This window comes from Nannospalax galili, unplaced genomic scaffold (assembly GCF_000622305.1).
Source record: "Nannospalax galili isolate Female #2095 unplaced genomic scaffold, S.galili_v1.0 scaffold1005, whole genome shotgun sequence".
Taxonomy (NCBI): domain Eukaryota; kingdom Metazoa; phylum Chordata; class Mammalia; order Rodentia; family Spalacidae; genus Nannospalax; species Nannospalax galili.
Window position 1 is genome coordinate 348,351 of NW_008353008.1, and position 22,230 is coordinate 370,580.

At 39.6% G+C, this 22,230-nt stretch overlaps 1 protein-coding gene across 2 annotated transcripts in view; it reads right to left on the minus strand.

Annotated features, from left to right (window-relative positions):
• Dnajc5b (DnaJ heat shock protein family (Hsp40) member C5 beta) overlaps positions 1 to 22,230 on the minus strand; it is a 121,558-nt gene that overhangs the window by 17,669 nt on the left and 81,659 nt on the right. For both annotated transcript variants that reach the window (XM_008850259.1, XM_008850260.1), the window contains exons 3-4: positions 10,874 to 11,087; positions 7,159 to 7,330 (exon numbers count right to left, since the gene is read on the minus strand). In XM_008850259.1, the coding sequence (XP_008848481.1) occupies positions 7,159 to 7,330; positions 10,874 to 11,087 (386 nt within the window). The remainder of the gene's footprint in view (positions 1 to 7,158; positions 7,331 to 10,873; positions 11,088 to 22,230) is intronic.

The following is a 22,230-nucleotide window of genomic DNA, read 5'->3' on the forward strand; positions in this document are numbered from 1 at the left end:
AAAAACCTTGGTCCAGGCTCTTCTGGCTTTCATAGTTTGCACTGATAAGTCAGCTGTAATTCTGATGGGCTTTCCTTTGTATGTGACTTGTTTTTCTTTTGCTGCTTTCAGTATTCTCTCTTTGTTCTGTACATTTAGTGTTTTCGATAGGATATGTCGTGGGGAGCTCCTTTTATGATCCTGTCTATTTGGTGTTCTCTGTGCTTCCTGTATTTGTATGGGGCTGTCTTTTCTTATTTTCAGGAAGTTCTCTTCTACGATCCTGTCTAAGGTCTGGTCAACACCATTAACCTGAAAATTTTCCCCTTCCTCTATTTCTATGATCTGTAGATTTGGTCTTTTCTTGGTGTCCCACATCTCTTGCATTTGCCATTCCTGTATTTTAAATTTTTTTCCATATTCTTTGCTTGAGTGGTTCAGTTCTTCAACTTTATCCTCCAGTGTTGATATTCTGTTTTCTATTTCATTCATTCTAGTGGTTAGGCTTTCTCCTGTTGTTTCAAGTTGGCTTATTGAGTTTTGTACTTCCTTCTTCATTTCTGCCTGAGTTTTCTTCACTCTTTCTATCTCTTTTGTGAATCCATTCAGAAGTTTATCCCTATCTTCCTTTAGCTCTTTGATTTGTTTGTTCATGTGTTCTTTAAATTTGGTGGATTCCTTGATCATGTTTATGATTGTTCTTTTTAATTCAGTGTCCTGGGTTATCTCTAGGGGGTTCTCCTTGTAGAACTCTTCTACAGGATTGGTGGAGTTTGGTGGGGACGTAGTGTTTTTGCTTTCCATTTAATTATTTGTTGTGATTTTGGCATGTGAATTTCTTTTGTTGTTTATGATTCTGATATGAGAATTAAGCTGAAGTATGCTTCTGTTTGTATTATCCAGGTTCCTAGATACTTTCTTTATTGGTTATGTAAAGCTGGTTGGTACAGGGTTCAGGTTCTCTCAGGTTTAATTTGGAGGGAACAGATGGCTTCAGATCAGCTATTCAGGAGTACACACAAAAGCCCAATTCAGGTTCCAGTCAGGTACACTCAAGCTTCCTTCACCATGTGGAGACGGGATCCAGATCCAGAGACTCTCAGGCAGTCCCCTGTGTTCTTAAATCCTCTGCCTAAGGGAGGCCAGAACTGGGCACTCTGGGGGGGGGTGTCTGCTGAGATCAGAGCCCCTACACCAGTGAAGGTCTGAACCCACCCTCTCAGGCTATCTGCTGGGATCTCAGCCTTAGCCTACCAAAGCCAGATCTGCCCTGGGGCCTTGGGAGGGGCCTCACAAAATCCCAGGTAGGGGGATGGTATGGCACAATTAGGGGAAGCGCACCACCATGTGGAGGCAGGCTTTCAGGCACTCAGCCTGAGGGAGGCCAGAGGGAGGCTAGAACTTGGCACTCTATAGTGATCTGCTGAGATCAGAGCCTCTACACTGATGCAGCCAAGTTTAGATTTTCATAAATTAAGAAATAAATGGGGCTGGAGACTTGGCTCAGGGGTTAGGAAATTTTGCTGTTCTTCCACAGGACCCAGCACCCATATGGTGGCTAACAACCATCTGTAGCTCCAGTTCCAGGGGATTTCACACCATCTTCTTTCTTCTGTGGGCATTGCATGCACATCATGCACATACATAAATGCATACATCACACATACACAATACACACACACATACACAATAAAAGATTTTTAAAGAAATATAATAAATTTTAAAGTGATATTTGAAGTGGTTAGTCACTGAATTCAAATTAGGAATATGCTTTTCTAGTGAACCCCTGTATTTCCTTTTCTTGATTAGTCTATTAAGGCAGGAGGAAAGAGCTAAGCATTTTCGTTCTGGAGGGAGAATAGCCTCATATAAGTTTTATTATATTCTGTAACTTGGGATTTCTGGATAAATGAATGGCAGAAGAAAGAAATGCTACCTTCCTTAAAAATCAGCATTCATGAAAAATTAATTTCTACTCATATTCTTCATATATTGGTTAAATCTCTAAGCGCAGGCAGTTCAGAGATAACTGGTTGCAATTTAGGATCTCGCTGCTTTTGTATCTTGTTACAACTGGTATGCACTTGCATGCACGCACGCACACACACACACACACACACACACACAGCATTAAGATAAGCAACTAATATAAATCCCACACTGCTCCACACAGGACTATATCTTATCTCAATCAGCTTCCCCATTCCATTTTTCCAGGGAAATGCCCACAGTACTGGCTATATAATTTGTAAAAACCTGTGAAGAGGAAAATGCGGCATGCTTTGTTCAAAATTAATCATTTCAAGATAATAATAGCACAACAATAAATCAAGTTCTGGAAGTCTTTTCAATGAGATAAGACAAAGAAAAGAAACAAAAGGCATGCAATCTGGAGTAGTTGGACCCCTTGGACTCCTCCCAATTCTAAAACCCTAGGTTTATATTTCAATATATCATAAGTATTAATAATAACCCAAGTGAGAAAATATTTGTCATTTTTATTTAATCTCATTAAAGTAAAATTATCAAAGCCCCAGTGCCTTATCACTGCTTTCAAATTTTTCCAGTTTTTCTAGACTATACATTTACCTTTTGCATCAAGTTTTAATGTATGCTGTAATTACAATGAGTACAGTGGTTTGATATCCAAGTGACCAGCAGCCTCTTTCAACTGTGTTTTCTTATTCTTTTTCCTTTTCTTATTAAACTTTCTTTCACCCCTCTCTTCTCTGCCCCCTTTCTTTTCTTATTTCCTTTCTCTTTTTTTGGAGACAAGGTCTTATTATATTCTTAACTTGTCCCAAACTTGCAGTTCTCTTGCCTCAGTCTCTTGAGTACTGGGAGTCTCCTGCACCACCATGCCTGGCTAAATGTATTTTCTAAAATAACTTCATGTGGGTCCCTTTCTTTTGTGGAACAGATTAAACCACAGTCTATTACTCAGACCACATTCCAGAAAGCACAGTCTTTAGGTAGAGTCTGGGTTTTCCTTCTTACTACTCTTTGCTAAAAGAATTTATTTTTTATTTTATGTGTATTAGTGTATTGCCTGCACGTATGTAAGTGCACCCATGTTGTGCAATGCCCACAGAGGTCAGAAGAGGGCATTGAATTTCCCTGGAACTGGAGTTACAGATGGTTGTTAGCCACCAAGTGGGTGCTGGGAATCAAACCCAGGTCCTCTGCAAGAGCAGTCAGTGCTCTTAACCACTGAACCAACTCTCCAACCCCCTTCTTACCAGTCTTAACTAGCATTATTTTGCCTGCAAATTGAATTAGTGCAATATGAGTCTGAACCTAACTAATGCAACTGACTGCAAATGAAGCATAGATTCTCACAAGAAAATGTTGCAACAAAGAACAGTGGTAGATTCAGGGCACTGTTGATATGACTCAAGCCCCAGAGACCACCACCAGCACAGAACCTTATAAGACCACTTTAAAAGACCTCAAAGAGGGACATTTTATCAAAATTAGGAGAAACGTTCTTTTCACATTGGTTTTTGTTCTTTTTCTTCCTGATAGTGGATATGGAAGATCTTTTGAGGGATTTGGCTAAAGGAAACTAGAATTACAGAGAAGTTTCGTTTTGAGTTTCATGGACTTAACTTGGTAGTTTTCAGCAACTCTAGATATAGCTAATTATTGCTAACCATACATGTGTAAGATTAACTTTGGAATGCTCCTACAGTCTCCTATGCCAATTCATGTACTACAGGGACAATTAAGACCCAAGCTAGAGACTGAAATTCATAATATGAATGAATCAAATGGACTCTGACCCTGGACTGGGTGTTGTAACAGCAACAAGGTTTAGGGCAGAGTCAAAAGTTGTCTGTGGAAAATTCTTCCAAATCTTATATCTTCTATGTATGAAATGAAGTAGACAGGCTTCCCAAATCTGACAACTATCCCTAATATTTATACAATGCAGTCAATAATGAGTTGTAAAGCTAATAGAAATTCATCAATAATAAATTCAGATCAAGCACAGTAGAGGAAAGGAAGAATTATTTTTATACCATCTACAGAAAATGCTACAACACACTTACTGTCAAATGAAGAGGCAATCAAAAAATATTCAGCCATGCAGAAAGGTATTATGAGCTGAGCTAGGTAGTTGAATGATTGCTAGTTTCTCAATTTTGTAACATGCATGGTACTTGTCAGCTCAGCAATATGTTGTGATTTCTTTCTCTCATTTCAAGTAAATACTCACTTTCAAAGCATATTTTGTGTTATTTTCTTAAAGAGGGTTGCCTAGATTGCATAAATTTCTGGAACCACAAAACCTGGATCACCCTTGCACAAAATCTTTCAAATATTTAGAAATAAGATAAAGCTATTCTTTTGGGTTAAGGATTTGTTAACAAAGCAGTCTGGGATTCTTGAATCTGACCTAGAGTTGGTCAGGTAGAGCTGGTAGCTCTGGGGTGTCAGAACTGAGAACACAAGAACTGTGCAGATCCATCACCAACCACCAGGCAGGAGCAGGCCTGGGAGAATCTGGCACCTACAATGAATTTTTGTTCCAGAAAAGAAACTTCCACAAGGGTCTACTGAAATGACCTAGTGGAGCTTTTATCCCATTTAAAAGAGGAAGGCAGTGATGCTTTTCAGACAAGTGTGAACAGTAGATTTGGGATATCTAGGTTCAATTCACCTAGTTTAGGTGGTCCTAAATATAAATGGAAAGTTAAGGATGAAGAAGATAATGACATATATGTATCAAGATGCCACAGTGAAACTCACTCCTTTGCATATTGATCTTAAGCAATTTAAAAGGTAACTTAACCTAAAATACGTATGGGGGAAAACCCTGCAATCCCATCTTCTCCCTGGGAAGAGAAAGAGACTACATAAAATTAAAGAAGAAAAAGCTGAGACAAAGCCACCCAGCTGCTGACAACGGAATACTGTATCTCCCTGCCCTTCCCTGTGCTCTGCCAGGGGCTGAGTACTGGGCTGACTGATGGATGTTACAGGGGGATCCTGTGATCAATGTGGCCAGTGACCTCTAGTATGATCTTGTGACTCTGTACCCTTAGAGACTTGAAGATTCCACGCTGTACTCCACACCACATATCCACCCTATCTTTACCCTGGTAGGACTATCACTTCAGTTTCATTGAAAATCAATTTCCTCATAAAGTTTTGCCTAGGAAGTTACACCCAGGGGAAATGAGTCACAGCCAAAATAATGAAGTATGGCATTTTCTTTTTCATTATTAAACATCTCCCTCACAAGAGCAGATGGGACTGTTGTACTGGAATCATCATTCATAAACAAGTTGTGTCACAGACCCCCACCCTTCCCTAAAATGAAGGCCTTTCCATGTAACTACTAACACTGCTTAATTCATTCGTTAACAATTCTGTGTGCCTGCTCTTTCTGTATTCCCCATTCAAATATTTACAATCTGTCTTCTTGTAGCCAAGGTAATGCAAAATAAAAATATGATAATTATATTTCACTCCAAGCTCATAGTTCAGTTCCATTGGTAGTAACAAGAAGTGACCATACACCTCTGGCTGCTGGAATGACTACCCCCATAGAAAGAGACTGAAGTTTTGGGAATAAAAAACAAAAACAAAAACAAAAAAACCTTCCACCCACTGTAAGATCCCAATTCTGAAAGAGTCTAGAACTCAGTGCTACTTACATGATTGAAGACTCCTCCATTTGTGCTGGGTCTGAATGGTTCATTCATACAAGATGTTATTTAACATCACATTTGACAGGAAATGCAAGGCATATGGAAGCCTTTAAATGGTCCCTAGTGCTCTGTTTCAGTGTGACCAGAGAATCAGAGTACAGAATCAGAGCGTGCACCATCCTGACTCTAGCAGTCCCCAAAACAACATGCTGCTTTCAATGATCAAATATTTCTCTTAGCTGTTTGGGGAGGGGGAATCTAGTGATAAAGTCTGTGATATAAAATAATAATGCATTCTACAGGAAAAAGAATGACAGGGGATATGACTGCAAGACAGAGCAATACAACAGCAGGATTGACCCCAGCTTGCTTAAACAAAGACATTTCCCAAAGAACATAACATTCTCTGGTATTGTGAATTTTGTGGGATCTTATCCTTCTTCACATTTTTTCTTTTTTATTTCTTGGCAGAATGAACATGAAGAATGAATATATCATGATGATGCATTATACAGAAGAGCAGGTGGAGGCTTAGCAAGGCAAATAGTTCATTCTTTTTATTTTTTATTTTATGTATATGAGTGCTTTGCCTGCATGTTTGTAAGTGCACCTGTGTTGTGCAATGCCTGGGAAGGTCAGAAGAGGGCATCAGATCCCCTGGAACTGAGACTATGACTGTGGTTAGCATTATGTGGGTGCTGGGAACCAAATCTGGTCTTCTGCACTCAGTTCTCTTAACTGGTGAGCTACTTCGCCAGTCCCAAATAGTCCATTCATTTTCCTTTAAATTTATTTTTATTTTATGTGTGTAATACCTGCATGTGTGTAAATGTACCCATGTTATGCAAAGACTGCAGAGGACAGAAGAGGATGTTGGATCCCCTGGAACAGGAACTGGAGTTATGAACAGTTGTTAGTTACCATGTAGGTACTGGTATTTGAACCCAGGTCTTCTGTAAGAACAGCCAGTGCTCTTAACCACCGAGTCATCCCTCCAGCACCAAATAGTCCATTCTTGATGGACTATCCCTCAGCTATCCCTGAGAGTGGGTACTTGTAAAGAAGTTGCATTTCAGAGGCAGAAAAGAGGCCAACTCTGCTCCATCCCAAAATCATCATGAAATGATACAAAGGAAAAGTCAAGGGTTGCAACTTTTTCATCAGTCCTTTGTATATCCATGGAGATGCTGGGAGAAATTTCTACCTTGGTTCTCCAGCCATGTACACTCTCACCCAAACCTCCATCAACCCGGAGCTCATTCTCTTGTAATAAGATGGTGAACTGTGCTTGCTTTTACATCATCTTGACATATTTTATGATTTCTCTCTAATCAAGTTCAGTTTTTCTCTATGCTTGGTAAGGGCAAATGTCCCTTTGTCTTCTCCCCAAATACCCACTAGAGCTGACAGTCTGTGGGAATCCCTCCGTGTGGTTGCTGGACCTCTCTAACTTTAGTAAGACCTGGTGCTTAGTCAAGTCTATGGCCTGATATCCGCTATGTCTATTCTCAGCTTTCCCCACCTTTTTCCATGTCAGTCCTGATCTGTTCCTCGAGGTCCTCTGGTGACACATAGAAGTCCTCCTCTGATGTCGATGATTTGGGTCGACAGTGTCCACAACAACAGTTACAGCAGCAGCACAGGCAACAACAAAAATAGCAGCCGGTCAAGAGGCCGATAATGATGAACAGGGTCTAGGGGAAACAGAGGCAGAGCAAGGTAGAGGTAAAGGGCATGGTGAGGAAAGTGATCTCATAAGCCATGCCCCAAAGACCTAAAGACCTATCCAGTGCACCCTGCCAACCCCATACCCACCCTCATCTTTACTCTTGAAGGAACTATATTTTCAGTTCCTTGGAAATAACTTCTCTTTGCTCACAAAGGAGACAGGTGAGATCCAGAGGAAAAGACTTGCAGTCAGAGTAATGAAGTTTGGCAACTTCTTTTTCCTTGAGCTAGCATGATCATTAAGAGCAGAGTAAAGCAAAACAATAGCCAAACCAACCAATAGACAAGATGCTCACAGGTGAGGTGAGCTGGTCAAGCTGCCTTGTTCAATGGAAGTGAATTTCTCATCACAGAAGCTATAGGATACTTCTTCCTACCCATACAGGGGACTCCCTGCCCCTCCCCATGTTTTTGTTAGTCTTGTAGAATCTCTCAAGATCCCTTACAGCCTCTCCATCTCCTCTATTTGGGACAGAGCACTTTGGAGCCTCTCCCCAGTGTCTAGGTATGAACATGCCAGGAGTCTCTCTGCCTCCACTCTTGCTTCCTTTAACTCTCCCCCCTCCCCTGCCCCATGCAGGGCTGCTGGAGTAAATTATCTGGAATCCCTGTTCTCCTGAACCCAGGCAATTGGCTTTCCTACCTGACAGACACAGCCAAGTTCTTGATGAAGGTAACAGGACTCCTGCCAGTTCTCCCTGTACCACCACAACCCTGTTCTTGCACTACAGCTTGGCTCTCCAGGGTCTGCCTGGAGATTTGGATTTGTGGATTTGCCAGCCTAAACACCCCATCTCATTTCCAACAAAACTCATCTCAAAACTCATCTCTATTATATTGTATCTGATCCCACTCCAAATAAATGATTCCCTCCTTTGTGTTCCAACTGTATGCCACACCAACTTGGATCTTGATGCTTGGATCTTGGTATGCCATATTAACTTGGATCTTGACAGTTTAGAACACAGACTGGCTTATAGGTCTGGCATATTATATTAGGCTGTGAGTATCTTAGAGGCTACAATTATTAGTCATCCTTCAACCCCATATGCCTCATGGTTCAAAACCTGATATGCTGCAGATATCCAATATCTACTGAACTAATGAGTATACAAAAGTAATTAGCAAAGAAATTATTGCTTCTTCTAGGGACTAACACCAAGATTTCTCTACAAACACAGAAGTCTTGCTCACTAAAAGAAAGACATATTCTTGATTTCCCCAATCTAAAATTGTAAGAAACCCATTTTTGTCAATTGAACAAAATCAAATTTGTAAATGTATTTAAATACATTATTTGAAATAGAAATGAAGTAATCTGTATATCTTAAATTTGAATCCAGATTTTTATATAATTAATGAGCAAGAGAGAGCAAAGTCAAAGGTTACTTGTATACATACACATTTCTTCAGTGACCCAAGTGGAACTCTTCAGTGTTGCTGCCCTCACTTTCCTTCTCCTGCCTAGCTCAGGTACCAGTACCCTTCTTCCCCAGGAGTGGGATGGAGCCTTGGATGGCCTGCAGTCGGGGAGCTCTGTTCACGGCCTTATATCTGCCATCTCTTTGCTATGGATTCTGTACGTCTTCCTCATTTTAGGCAAATTTAAAAGAGCCACTGGGTTTCAGGTCCCTCCCTGAGCATGCTCCAGCTCTGGCCCACAAGGACCGCTGCTGTTCTTCACCTAGGCTTGTGCTTTTCCTTTGTACCCTGAAACTTCTCTATCATTCTCAGAATTTCCTTTTCACTCTTACCATTTTGTTTTTGTAAACTGCTTTCATTAAGTTGATTTTTTGTGTGTGAGAAATAGCCTTGCTTTGTCCCCTGCCACTGTTAGTACAATACACAAGTATCTGGTATTTAAAAAAATACACACCATTGATGTTAATTGATTCATTCATATGGTGACTATTTAATGCATGATTGTTATGTGCCAGGCCATTTTGATGGGCAGCATGCAGTTGGACTTTGGCATGCACAAAGGGAAGATATATTTCTTTGTAACATTATTTTTAAAGAACCACACATATAATTGTTTTGTATTGTATATGGTAGATGAGGCTTGTCTGTAGGGAATTTGATCCATTTCTTCAGCTTCCTGGGCAAGATAACCTAGTCTCATCTTTAGGCAGATAGGCTGCAATATTCAGTCACATGCTTGTGTGTAATTAGCTGAACTGCATATGTTCCTTCCCATGGAAAGATTGTTATGCCCGGAAGTGAGGTTCTCATGCAAGTTCACAAGAGCCCACCTTGTTATGTGCATGCTAATCTGGCTTAATAAATGACATGGTCAATATGTACCCCTCATTCCAAGTTCCAAATCCTATCAACACCACCTCTTCCTCTCAAGTCTTCCATTAGAGAAAAAGTCTAACAGATAGTAGCAGATAGTAACAGAAGGCAAGTGGGGCTTTGGGGTATCCCATGTTTATATATGAAAACAGTTTGTCTCTCCTACCAAGTTCTTCAATTTAGAAAGTTTAAGAAGAAAGCAGCAGTAAAAAATTTTGCTGAGCTTAAATCCTGTCTTTTCTGAAGATAAGGTATTTTTCATTTGTTTGTTTTTATAACAGAGCACTGGTTCCAGGTGGTCTGGAACTCGCTGTGTAGACCAGGCTGACCTCAATCTCACAGAAATCTGTCTGCCTCTACCTCGGGAGTACTGGGATTAAAGGTGTGTGCTACCACACTTGGCAAGATCAAGGTTTTTTAAATTATTGTTTATCACACTTTATTTGAATGTCATCTGTCCACAAAATATGTTAATGAACTATATGTATCTTCTATATGTAAAACTATACTTGTAACAGAAGAATATTAACATTCATGTAAAATATAAAACCACCAAACATACATATATGAGGGATTCCTAGGAAACCAAACAAAATTTACTATACAAAAAGCCAATTCTAAGCACTAAGTCTTTAAAAATATTTCCTTTTACTTAATCAGATATCCATTCCTCTTTCCTTCCCCAAGTCCCTTTCCTCCACTACTCAACTCTCACCTTTCCCCTCATTTCCTCCTCCACTACCTTAAGGCAGGCTCCAGCTGAGCTTATGGCATAATTATCACTCATAATCCCAAGTATTGTCTTTGGTGATGTAGTCTATGCTATAGATAGTAAAGTACATGGCTAAATTTATCTTATAATCATTTATTAAACAGTTGTCACACTAATAAATTATTTTTGGTTTTGATCAATGAGTCAGTTCTTAATTAGTCACCACAAGGGGAAGGGAGGGTAGTCAGAATGAACCTGAAGCTCCAAACTCAAATATAATTAATATCTAGAAATATTGTAAGTCATGTTGGATTTTATAATTAACTGATGGGCTAAAGCAAAAATGGTTCCCAAATAGCAGCTTTCAGTGGAAGCAATGTCTCATTTTATTTACAAGAGTTTAATAGACGTAAGGCTGGTCTTTCTTTAAGAGGGAGTCTAAAAGAATGAGTAATACAAGGATCTTCCAGGAAATTGTTCTGAAGAAAAAAATGTGACTCACCTTTGCCCACCAGCTTGATAGCATGAAGTAAGTTTTGACATTTTTATCTCCAAACTGCTCGGCCACATAGAGTCCCAGAGACCCATACTTGTCATAAATGCTTCTCTTGGATATGTCTGTGAGGACTGTATGGGCATTGTTGATTTCTTTAAACTTTTCAGCAGCAGTTGGGTCATCTGGATTCTTGTCTGGATGATGTTTCAGGGCCAATTTTCTTTTAAAATTAAAAAAAAGGAGAATAAATGTCAGCATCTGAAAAAATTGCAGTGGCATTTTAGAAAGGCAGGGTTTGTTTGTATATCCTTTATCTGTACACATATTGTCAAATGCAAACTTCACACTCGTGACAACTTGCCTAAGAAATAAGTTTCATTAAGTGGTGTCTTTTGTTCCCAGTGTGCAGAAAAGTCTCATTGCTTGTCCTTCCACATCCTCAAAGGAATGCTCGCTAGGGGCATAATTGCTGCTCCTACAACATCTTACTGCTGGCAGATATATGAAGCTGATCTTTACCTTGAAACTGGCCACTAGCCTACCAAGATGTCTAGAGGCCTTTACAAGTTCTAGTAACAGTCCTAGTTTATATGAAATTCCACTTAGAATCCGAAGTTACCCAGAATGGCAGAACTTCATGCTACATATTCTAAAATTTAAGGTACGAAATGAAAAATCTTAAATTTGTATTCCTTTGGACAAACACCATGGCCCCTTCATAAATCTACAAGTCCTAACCACCTTTTCTATTTCTGAACAAGTTTGACTCCTCTTGCTCTCAAGTGTACATGTGACTTCTTTCCACAGAGTTCTTTCTGGTTTGAAGACTCTGTAGGTATTTACCTGTGAGTATAAGGCCCCCCCTCATTCCCCTATGGATCATAAAACAAATGCTGAGGGATCTGGTCTGTGCTCTATGTTTGGGTGGTGGGCCTTGGAATTGCTTTTCAGTTATACTCAGCAACCTGTATAATACGAAGTCGGCTGTGTAGCCTCATGGCCAGTAAGTAGCCATTTCTCTTGCTTCCCCAAGAAACAATTCAAATGATTAAAGCCATGTTCAAAATTGAGACTGTAAGATTTTCGTTTTCACTAAAACGTCAATTTTATGACCCTCGATTGAGATACCACATGAGTGTTTTCCCTCCTGTGCCCATTCCTACATATGCATAGACGTCATGGGCTGTTATTTATTGTATTGGTTCAGACAGAATGTTTCATCTTAATATTGTAATAAAAGTCCAAACACAGAACAGAAGAGTAATATATATCTTAAAAACAAGGTCTTCCCTCTCCTTCTTGGCTGTCCCACACTGCCAGGCCTAGCTGGAGTCGCACAGCCTGTGCAGCTGCCGATAACCCAGTAAGTTTCCTAGATCCCAGCCTTCTCTCTCCCTGTTCACCATTCTAGCACTCACAGACAAGCAAGGGTTGCATAGCCCACACAGAGGTTGGAGCCTAGCAAGTTTCTCAGATCAGCCCTCTCTCCTTCTCTCTCTCTCTCTCTCTCTCTCTCTCTCTCTCTCTCTCTCTCTCTCTTTCTCCTCCATTCCACAGTCACATGTAGGGAGCCCCAGACCTACTCTGCCTACCTTCTAGCCTAGAGGTCACCCTGAGCTCTGCACCTCTCCAGGAGGGACCCCTAGATCCAGTCAATCTGCCTGCCAGCTACCCCACCCACAACTTAGATAAAAACCATGTGGTCATCTTGTTAAATGCAGAAAAGGCCTTTGAAAAAATTCAACATCCCTTCATGATAAAAGCCATGGAGAATTGGGGCTGGAGAGATGGCTCTGCAGTTAAGAGCACTGACTGCTCTTACAGAGGACCCAGGTTCGATTCCCAGCACCCACATGGCAGCTATGAACCGTCCTTAACTCCAGTTCCAGGGGAATCCAATGCCCTCTTCGACCTCTGCAGTATTTTGCAACACTGGTATACATACAGGCAGGCAATACACTCATACATATAAAATTAAAAAATAATAAATTACATTTTTTAAAAAGTCATGGAGAATCAGGGATGCAGGGGACATATTTCAATAAAAGCAATACGCAACAAGCCCATGCCAACATCATGTTAACAGAAAAGTTCAAAGCATTTCCATTAAAATCAGGAATGAGACAAGGATGCTTACCCTCTCCATTCTTGTTCAATTTAGTGTTTGAGTCTCAGCTAGAAAATAAGACAAGGAAATAATGGGGATACAAGTAGGAAAGGAAGAAGCCAATGTTTCCTTATTTGCAGATGACATGATTTTATATCGAAAAGATCATAACAACTCCACCAGAAAACACATAGACCTGATAAATATTCAGCCAAATAGCAGGATACAAAATCAATAAAAAAAACTCAGTGACCTATAAGCAAATGACAAACACACTGAGAAGGAAATCAGGGAAACAATCTCATTCACAATAGCCTCAAAAATAGCCTGAAATTACCCTAACTAAGGAAGTTAAAGACTTTCATAATAAAAACTTTAAAATATTAAAGAAATAAATTGAAGAAGATACCAGAGGACAGAAAGACCACCCATGCTCATGGATTAGTAGGATTAATATTGTGAAAATGGCCATCCTGCCCAATGACACCTACAGAGTCAATACAATTCCCAACACAATTCTTCACAGAAATTGAAAAAATAATCTTAAATTTCATATGGAAACACACAAACAGGATAACCAAAACAATCCTGAATAATAAAAGAACTGCTGGAAGAATTGCCATCCCTGATCTTAAATTATACTACACATTTATAGTAATTAAAACAGCATGGTACTAACATAAAAACAGACACAGTGATCAATTGAATGGAATTGAGGACCTGGATGTAAGTCCACATACCTACAGTCATCTGACTTTTTACAAAAAGACCAAAAATACATACTGGAAAAAAGACAGAATCTTCAACAAATGGATTGCTATGTGTAGAAGAATGAAGCTAGATCCATCTCTCTCATCATGCATGAAACTCAACTCCAAATGGATCAAGGGCTTCAACATAAGACTGATATCCAGAATCAGAGGGGAAAGTAGGAATACACTGTAACTTTTGGAAGAGGAAAGGACTTTGTGAACATGACTCCAACAGCACAGGCATTAAGACCAACAATTGAGAAATGGGACAGCACAAAATTACAGAACTTCTCTATAGCAAAAGACACCAGTATTCGAGTGAAGAGGCAGCCTTCAGAAGGAAAAATCTTGGACAACTGTACATCAGACAGAGGGTCAAAAGAACTAAAAAAAACTCAACACCAAGAAAACAACCAACCCAGTTTAAAAAATGGAATGGAACTAAACAGTCTCAAAAGACGAAATATAAATGACCGAGAAACACTTGAAAAAATGTTCAACAGCCTTAGCCATTAGAGCAGTACAAATTAAAGCTACTTTGAGATTCCATCTTACCCCAGTCAAAATGACTAAGATTTAAAAAAAATAAAAAAAAATTATAAATGCTGGTGTGAATGTAGAGAAAGGGGAATACTTATTCGCTGCTGGTCATGCAAACTTGTGCAGCCACTAGGGAAATTAGTGCACAAGTTCTTCAAAAAAGCTAGAAATAAATCTACCACAGGACCACTCTTGAGCATATACCCAATGGACTCTATGTCCTACTACAGAGATACCTGCTCATTCAAGTTCACTGCTGCTCTAGTAACAACAGCCAGGAATGGAAACAACCCAGAGTCCTTCAACTGATGAATGAATACTAAAAATGGTACATTTACAAGACTAAATATTACTCAGCTATTAAGAAAAATGAAATTATGAAATTAGAAGGTAAGTAGATGGAATTATAAACAATCATCCCGAGTGAGATAACCCAGGAATGTTTTCTCTCACATATGGATGTTAGCTTTGAATCTTTAGATATGTGTGCTTCATTTGAATACCCCTAGAGGTTAGGTAACTAGTACGGGGCCATGGGGGAGAGAGGAGTTTTGAAGGGAAGGAAATAGAATACAGTGATATAAAGAGGGAAAGAATAATAATGGACTAGGAGGGATTAAATGGGTTGGGGATGGGTGGGTAGCGTAGAGCAGGGATGTGGATGGGGATAACTAACATGGAAGGCCTCCTTTTGTATTTTAATGCTCTACTTAATAAACATTTAAATAAATACTACTTCAGAAAAATAAGTTTTCTTAAAAATGTGTTTATTAGCAATTTTATTAAGTAAAATCACAAAAACCATTTAAACTCATTACAAATTTACAGAGACTTTTTTTTTAGTCTGTTTTGCTATTTAGTTCAGGTTGACCTTGAAGTCAAGGTCCTCTTGTTTTAGACTCATGAGCACTAATACGGGCATTCTTTATAGCATCTCAGATTCCATAAATAACAGGCAATGACATCTACAAGTACCATATTATTGCTATTGCATCATAATATTAATTACTTCATGATGATATTAATTCATATTGTCCTTATTTCTACATTTTGTTCCAGATTATAGTAACAATTTTGGTGCAGTCTTGGGAAATAGTAATTATCTAGTCTCAAAAGAAAAGAAAGGAATACCATGGCAAATTGTAAGGCTCAGGATCTGATTTCCAACCTGTGATTCTTGTCTGCGGCAAAGGACCTGTTTGCTGCTCGCAGACCATTAAAGCCAAGTCCCTAAAATCCTAAGGTTAAGTTTCCTTTTCATAGACACACTTTATTTACATCTATGAGACTATTTAAGTCCACATTTGAGAAACCATATGGAAGCCTACTATTGCAGAATGCTCTAAAATATAAAAATATATACATGTACATATGTACAAAGAGTTCAAATGGAGCTATCTATAAAAGGGAACAATACTTCAACTAGACACCTCATCCTAGCAAATAAATAACCTAAGGAGCAAGAATAGTTTGCCTCTCTTTGGGCTGCCAACCTGTGGGATCCCAAAGACACTGTATTAGTCAGGGTTCTCCAAAGAAACAGAACCAGTAGAATGAATATGTATGAAGATTTATCAGCTTAGCTCACAGGATAGAGTCCGAGTAGTCCAACAATGGCTGCACCACACTGGAGAGGCTGAGAATCCGTAGTTGCTCAGTCCACAAGGCTGGATGTCTCAGTAGTCCCAATCCGGTGCTGAAGGACTGACAGATTCCAAAATATCAGCTAGTCTTCAGTGTACAGCAGCAAGACGAACTCACCAGTGAGAGAGAAGGCAAGCCGCAAAAAGCCCCACGTTCTCCTCTGCCTTGGTCTTTTATACCGGCTGCCATCAGAAGGTAACGCCGACATTTAGGGTGTGTCTTCCAGCTTCAGATGATCCAATCAAGAAGATCTCTTTCATTTCAGTTAATCCCAGATCCAATCAAGTTGACTAGTTCCAATCCGGTGCTGGAGGTCTGACAAATTCCCAAATATCAGCTAGTCTTTGGTCTACAGCAGCAAGATGAACCCACCAGCGAGAGAGAAGGCAAGCCGCAAAAAGCCCCGTGTTCTCCTCTGCCTTGGTCTTTTATACCGGCTGCCATCAGAAGGTAACGCCCACATTTAGGGTGTGTCTTCCGGCTTTAGATGATCCAATCAAGAAGTTCTCTTTCATTTCAGTTAATCTCAGATCAAATCAAGTTGACACCCAGGATTAGCCATCACAGACACCCCTCCCCAAAATTACAGGCTATTGCTGCTGCTCTTGGTTACCCCCCAGAACGTGAGTATAAAACCCTATTGGTGAAGACAACACATTTGATTTATGAAACATGAAGAAATAAACCTGGTATTTACCCGAAAGATGCTCTGTATCCTACTAGAGGAGAAAAGTAATCATCAGTCTTACACAGCTGCAAACCCTGCAAGCTACCATAATGACTGGTCTGGCAAGATATGCCCACTAGTGAAATAGTGGCACAAATGTAATGGGAGTGACCAATCACCTGCTGCTTGGATTTAAGCCCCACTCCACAAGATGAATCTCATATCTTGCACCATTACTGGGGCCAATAACCTGTAGCTAGATAAATTATAGACCCTAGGGGAGAACCTGCTATTATGCATTCTACTAAATGGACATAGTATTAAAATGACTCCCAGTGGCTTATTGCTACACTCATGGATTAGTGTATTTTTCAACCCTCATCAGAGAAGCTTCTTCCTTCCTACAATGAAAACAATTATCACTGAGACCCACAACTAGTCACCATGCAGAGAATAAGAGACTGAAGAGTACTCAGGCCTAAATAGGACAAGCATATTACATCTCTCCCTCCAAGGCTTAGGAATCTTTGAGGAAGAGGGGGTAAAAAGATTGTAAGAGCCAGAGGTGGTGGATAACTACAATGAAGCAGTATTTTCTAGACATACAAACTTAGAGCAATTGTGCTGTAAGTGCACACTTCATGCACAAGACAGCCTCCAGCTCCAGCCAGACAAAATCCCAGCATGGAGTGTGGAGGTGAGCATGAAGCCCCACCCCTAGATGAAGAGCTATTAGTATTTGATAGCTACTGAGAGAAGAATCATTTTCTTCAAGATTGTGAGCCCTGGTAGGTTGACCGTATACCAGGGAAGCTTGCATACTCAAGATATTTGGACAACACAAGTTAGACTTGATGGGAGGGAAAAAAAGAACATGAAGTTGGATGAGTCTGAGGGGAGTTGGATAACGGGGGAAATATAATTAAAATACATTGTATGAAACTCTCAAAGCATTCATAAACAATATATTAAAAATATTTTACAAATAAAATAACCAACCTATATAGAAAACTGAAACTTCACACCCATTTTATGCATTAAAGTCTTACTGGTTAATAATGGGTAGATATTTACTCAACTCAGTGTCAGGATGCTTGGGAAGCACAAAAGTGCTTAAAAGTATAAATCATGGTATATAATCCATCCTACCTCTCATCTCAGAATAAAACAAACCAAAATAATGACAGTTCATTTTAAGTTTGGCTAACCAAACATTTTGCATCTTGCTCTGAGAGAATTTGGAGTATTCTTAAATTCTTACAACAGAGACCACAGGGGTCATGATTTTAATGTGCAGTATTTATGAGGAAATCTTTGCTCATAATCTCCAATACTTTGTCATTTAAGCCTTTTTTAATGTTCACTATATGCCATCAATTGGAATCATGTCATAAAGATTAATTCATTAACTTTCACAATAACCGCTAGACAGGAATTATAATTATTTCATTTCACACATGAGGATATTTAGGTGCTGAAATGTTAAATATCTTGACCAACGTCCAAGAATCAGAGCCAAGGCTGAAATACAGGCAGTCCAGCTTTGACCACATGCATGAAGACACATGGCATGTCTAGTAGGCCATTGTCAAGACTTTGGCTTTAGTCTGAGGGACATGAATGACCAATGTAGTATTTTGAGATAAGCCCACAAATTAACTGTTTATAGTTGAACTTCAGGATATAAGCAATTCTTTGTTTTATTTTTACTTACATATTTTTTTCTTTTTAAAATATTTTATTTATTACTATTATTTTTATTTTATGTGTATGAATGTTTTGCCTGCCTGTGTAAGTGCACTCATTTGTGCAAAGTACACAGAAGACAGAAGAGTGTGTCAGATTCCCTGGAACTGGAGTTACAGATGGTTGTTAGCTGCCATGTAGGTGCTGGGAACCAAACCTGGGTCCTCTGGAAGGACAGCAAGTGTTCCTACCTGCTGAGCCATCTCTTCAGGCCCCTCCCTTGGTTTTTCATAGGCCTCTGTGAACCTTACACAAACTAGAAACACCTGGGAAGAGGAAACCAACAGAGGAATTTCCTCCATTGGATTTGACTGTAGCCATATCTATGAGGCATTTTCCTAGTTGTTAATTAATGTAGGAGGGCCCAGTCCACTGTAAGCAGTGCCATCCCATGGCAGACAGGTCTGGGCTGTACAAGAAAAACAGCTCAGCAAGTCAGGAGGAAGAAAGCCAGCAAGCAGCTTGCTATCCCCCTGCCTCTGCTCTTGCTTGAGTTTCTACCAAGTTCCCTCAATGATGGAGTATGATCAGAAAGTGTAAGCAAAGTAAACCCTTTCCTTTTCAAGTTGGTTTTGGTAGTGGTTTCTGTTTTTGTTTTGTTGTTGTTGTTGTTGTTGTTGTTTTGTTTTTGTAATCACAGCAGCAGAAAGACAATTAGAACAGCATCTAAAAGTTCTAGTGACAAAAATTGTTCTTTTTGAATAACTAAAAATTCAGTTTGTTACCTTAAAAGACCTATTACTGAGCTCAACGGGGTGGGGGAGGATTAAAGAAAAGTCTTCAAACTAGAGTACAGCAATCATTAACCAAACCCCTCAAGTGGATTCTTCAAGCGATTATGTCTTAATGGTGTAATATTCCTGGAATTCCCACTCTGCGCTCTGGAACACCGACTGCAGCATTTCTCCCTAGTAGTTCTCAAGGTATCATGTGTCAGCCAACCAAATGCAAAGGCTCTGCCTGGAACAGAAGAAATCCATGGAAAACACCTCTTTCCATGCCTTGCTGTTTCCAGGCTTCAGTTCAATACCCTAGTTAGATTTCCACCAGAAAATCCTGGCTTCCTGTCATTTTTGAAGCTGTTGAATCTTTGTCAGCTTACAAGGACAGATGCACTCAATCCATTTATCACACTCCTCTAAATGGTGTTGGCAGATTTGGAGGGCTGGAACACCTCCATTTGTAGCAGATCCAATCCTGATCATCAGCAGCATTTTGACTTCTCTTGGCAGACAGTCTTGGCACTAAGAATCCTTGGCACAGATGGCAAGCAGGGGCAGCTGCCAAAATTACACAACTGCTCAAGCAGGTGAAGTCATTCAGTGTCCTGCCCTCTTGGGGATTGTAGAAGAGCAAGCAAATGTGTAGAGGACTCAGGGTCCTCTTGGATTACATTTAAATAAAATAGTACTTGCTCATGTTAAAAGTATTTCTTATCATTTCTAATTTTACATCTAAAAGCTACATGGTATTTAACTAGAATGTGAGCCTTTGTTTCTAAACCGCTCTATGCTTTGTCACCTCTTAATCTGGCAAGGATTTAACTAGTAGTTTAGAAATAGTATTCAATGCTTTTCATGTCCACTTGAAAACCCAATGACAGCTATCAACTGCTATGCATAAATGCAAGTTCCATGAGTGGCAGATAAAAGAGATAAATGAAGAGGTTATAACTGTAGCTACCCAAGGTCCCTGAGATCTACATCTTTTGAGGCATTGGAATAATTCTAAGAATTATAATGCTTTGTTCTGTTTTCTTTTTGACATCCAAACCTCTCAGAGGCGACCTACCTCCTACTCTCCCAGCCTCCAAGTCATACCAGACTCTAACCCAGCTCTTGGACAATCTATCTTCATGGGGTTGGAATGTCAGAACTTACTTCCACCATGGGTAACTGTGTCTCTTGTTGCCTTTGCCTATGTGATGTGTTTTCAGTTCTGTCCTTAATTTCTTTTTTTATTATTTCAAAAGTATCCTCATTTCTTTCTCACTTTCTCATTTAAGCAGGAAGCTATGGCCTCTCTGCTATCCCAAAAGAAAGCTACCTGCAGACTACAGGAAAAGAAGATGGAGGCGGATTCATGGAATTCTTCCCATGTCCTAGCACTGATAAAACTACCCTGTGGCAGAGCCAGCACCAACTCCAAAAGAATATTGTCTCAGGCTATAGAGAGAACAAAAATCTGAACTCATATTAAAAGCAGACTTTTTTTCTAGAGAATATTGGCTATAATGAGGAGGAGTTTGAAAGATCAGAAACCTATCAGCAGCATGACTAGGGAACATTTGATCCTATGTGTGGTAGTAAAGAATCAGGATTCCTGGGCCTTCTTGGACTCTGGCAAGACCCAAGGAAATATAAGAAACCAATGCATAAGCTCTCATACACATTTCCCTGACAACTGGTATAGACAGATGTTTTAATGTTTGTCAGGCTGATGAGGCTGTATACATATACACAAACTATATTTACATATGTAGTATATATTTTTGTATGTATGCATACATACTGTGATTTATGATGAGACTGATAATGTGTGTCACTTGGATATCCTCTACTTCAGACTTCTACAAATTTTTAGTTTGTCTTTTAGAATTAACCTGTAGAATCTAAGAAAATATTCTATATATGCTACATGTGAGTCTTTAATCAACTCCTATTCTGGGCATTTATTGTCACTGCTAATTTTTGGCATCTTTTGGTGAAGACCAGTTATTAATTTTAATTTAGTTGAATGAATGAATGAATTTAGAAAGATACTCTTCTGTCAACCCTTTTTAAATATTTTTTATTGTTTGACTTTTCAGATAGGATCTTGTTAAATAGCACCAGTTGGCCATATAAATCACTGTGCAGCCCAGACTAACCTCTAAATCACAATCCTGCAGCCTTAGTCTCCCAGGTGCTTTAATTAAGGGCATGTACCACTACACCTGGCTTTTATTAATTCTTTGCATGTATATGTATGTGGTTTGGTTTGTGTGTGTGTGTGTATGTGTGTGTATGTGCACATGCATTCATATGCATGTGGAGGTCAGAGATTGATGTCTTCTGTTTTCCTCAATTGTTCTTCATTTTACTTTTTGAAACAGGGCCTCTCACTTAACCTGGAGGCCACTGATTTAGCTGAGCTGGCCAGCCAGTGAGCTCCAGCGATCTGCCTGTCCACCCACCCAGCGCTGGGTTACAGATGTGTGTTGCTGGACTCAGCATTTTATGTGTGTGCTGGGAATCCAGACTCAGGTCTTCATACTTGCCTGGCAAGCACTTCACAGATGGAGCCATCTCCTCAGCACCTTCAACCCTTTTTTTCCCTTTGTTTTTAATTAGAAAATGAACAGAATATATTATGTTCAGCCATTGAATGGTAAATAAAGATTAAAAAGTATAGGAAAGACAGAATTATTTTTTATTTTTTTATTTTTTTCAACATCATATATGAGTATCTTAGTAACATTTCTGTTGCTGTGATTAAACACCATGACCAAGGGACTGTATAAAAGGAAGGCTTCATTTAAGCTTGTGGTTCCAGAGGAATCAGATTCTATCATGGCTGGGAGACATGGTGGCAAGAGGTGGTCAGGGCAGAAAGACAGCAGAGGAGTGCTCACATTTTGAAGCAGGCACATGAAGCAGAGAGCTACTGGAAATCCAACAAGGCTTAAGAACATTGTAATGCTACCCCCAGTGACACACTTCCTGGGAAGGTCATACCTCCTAAAAACTCCCGAAATGGCACCACCAGCTGAGGACAAAAATGTCCAAATACTTGGAGCCTATGGGGGACGTTCTCATTTAAACCACCACAGTCCACTCCTGGTTCCCATAGACTCATGACCATATAAAATGCAAAATGCATTTAGTCCATCTTCAAAAGTCCCCATAGGTGTTGCCAGTCAATACTA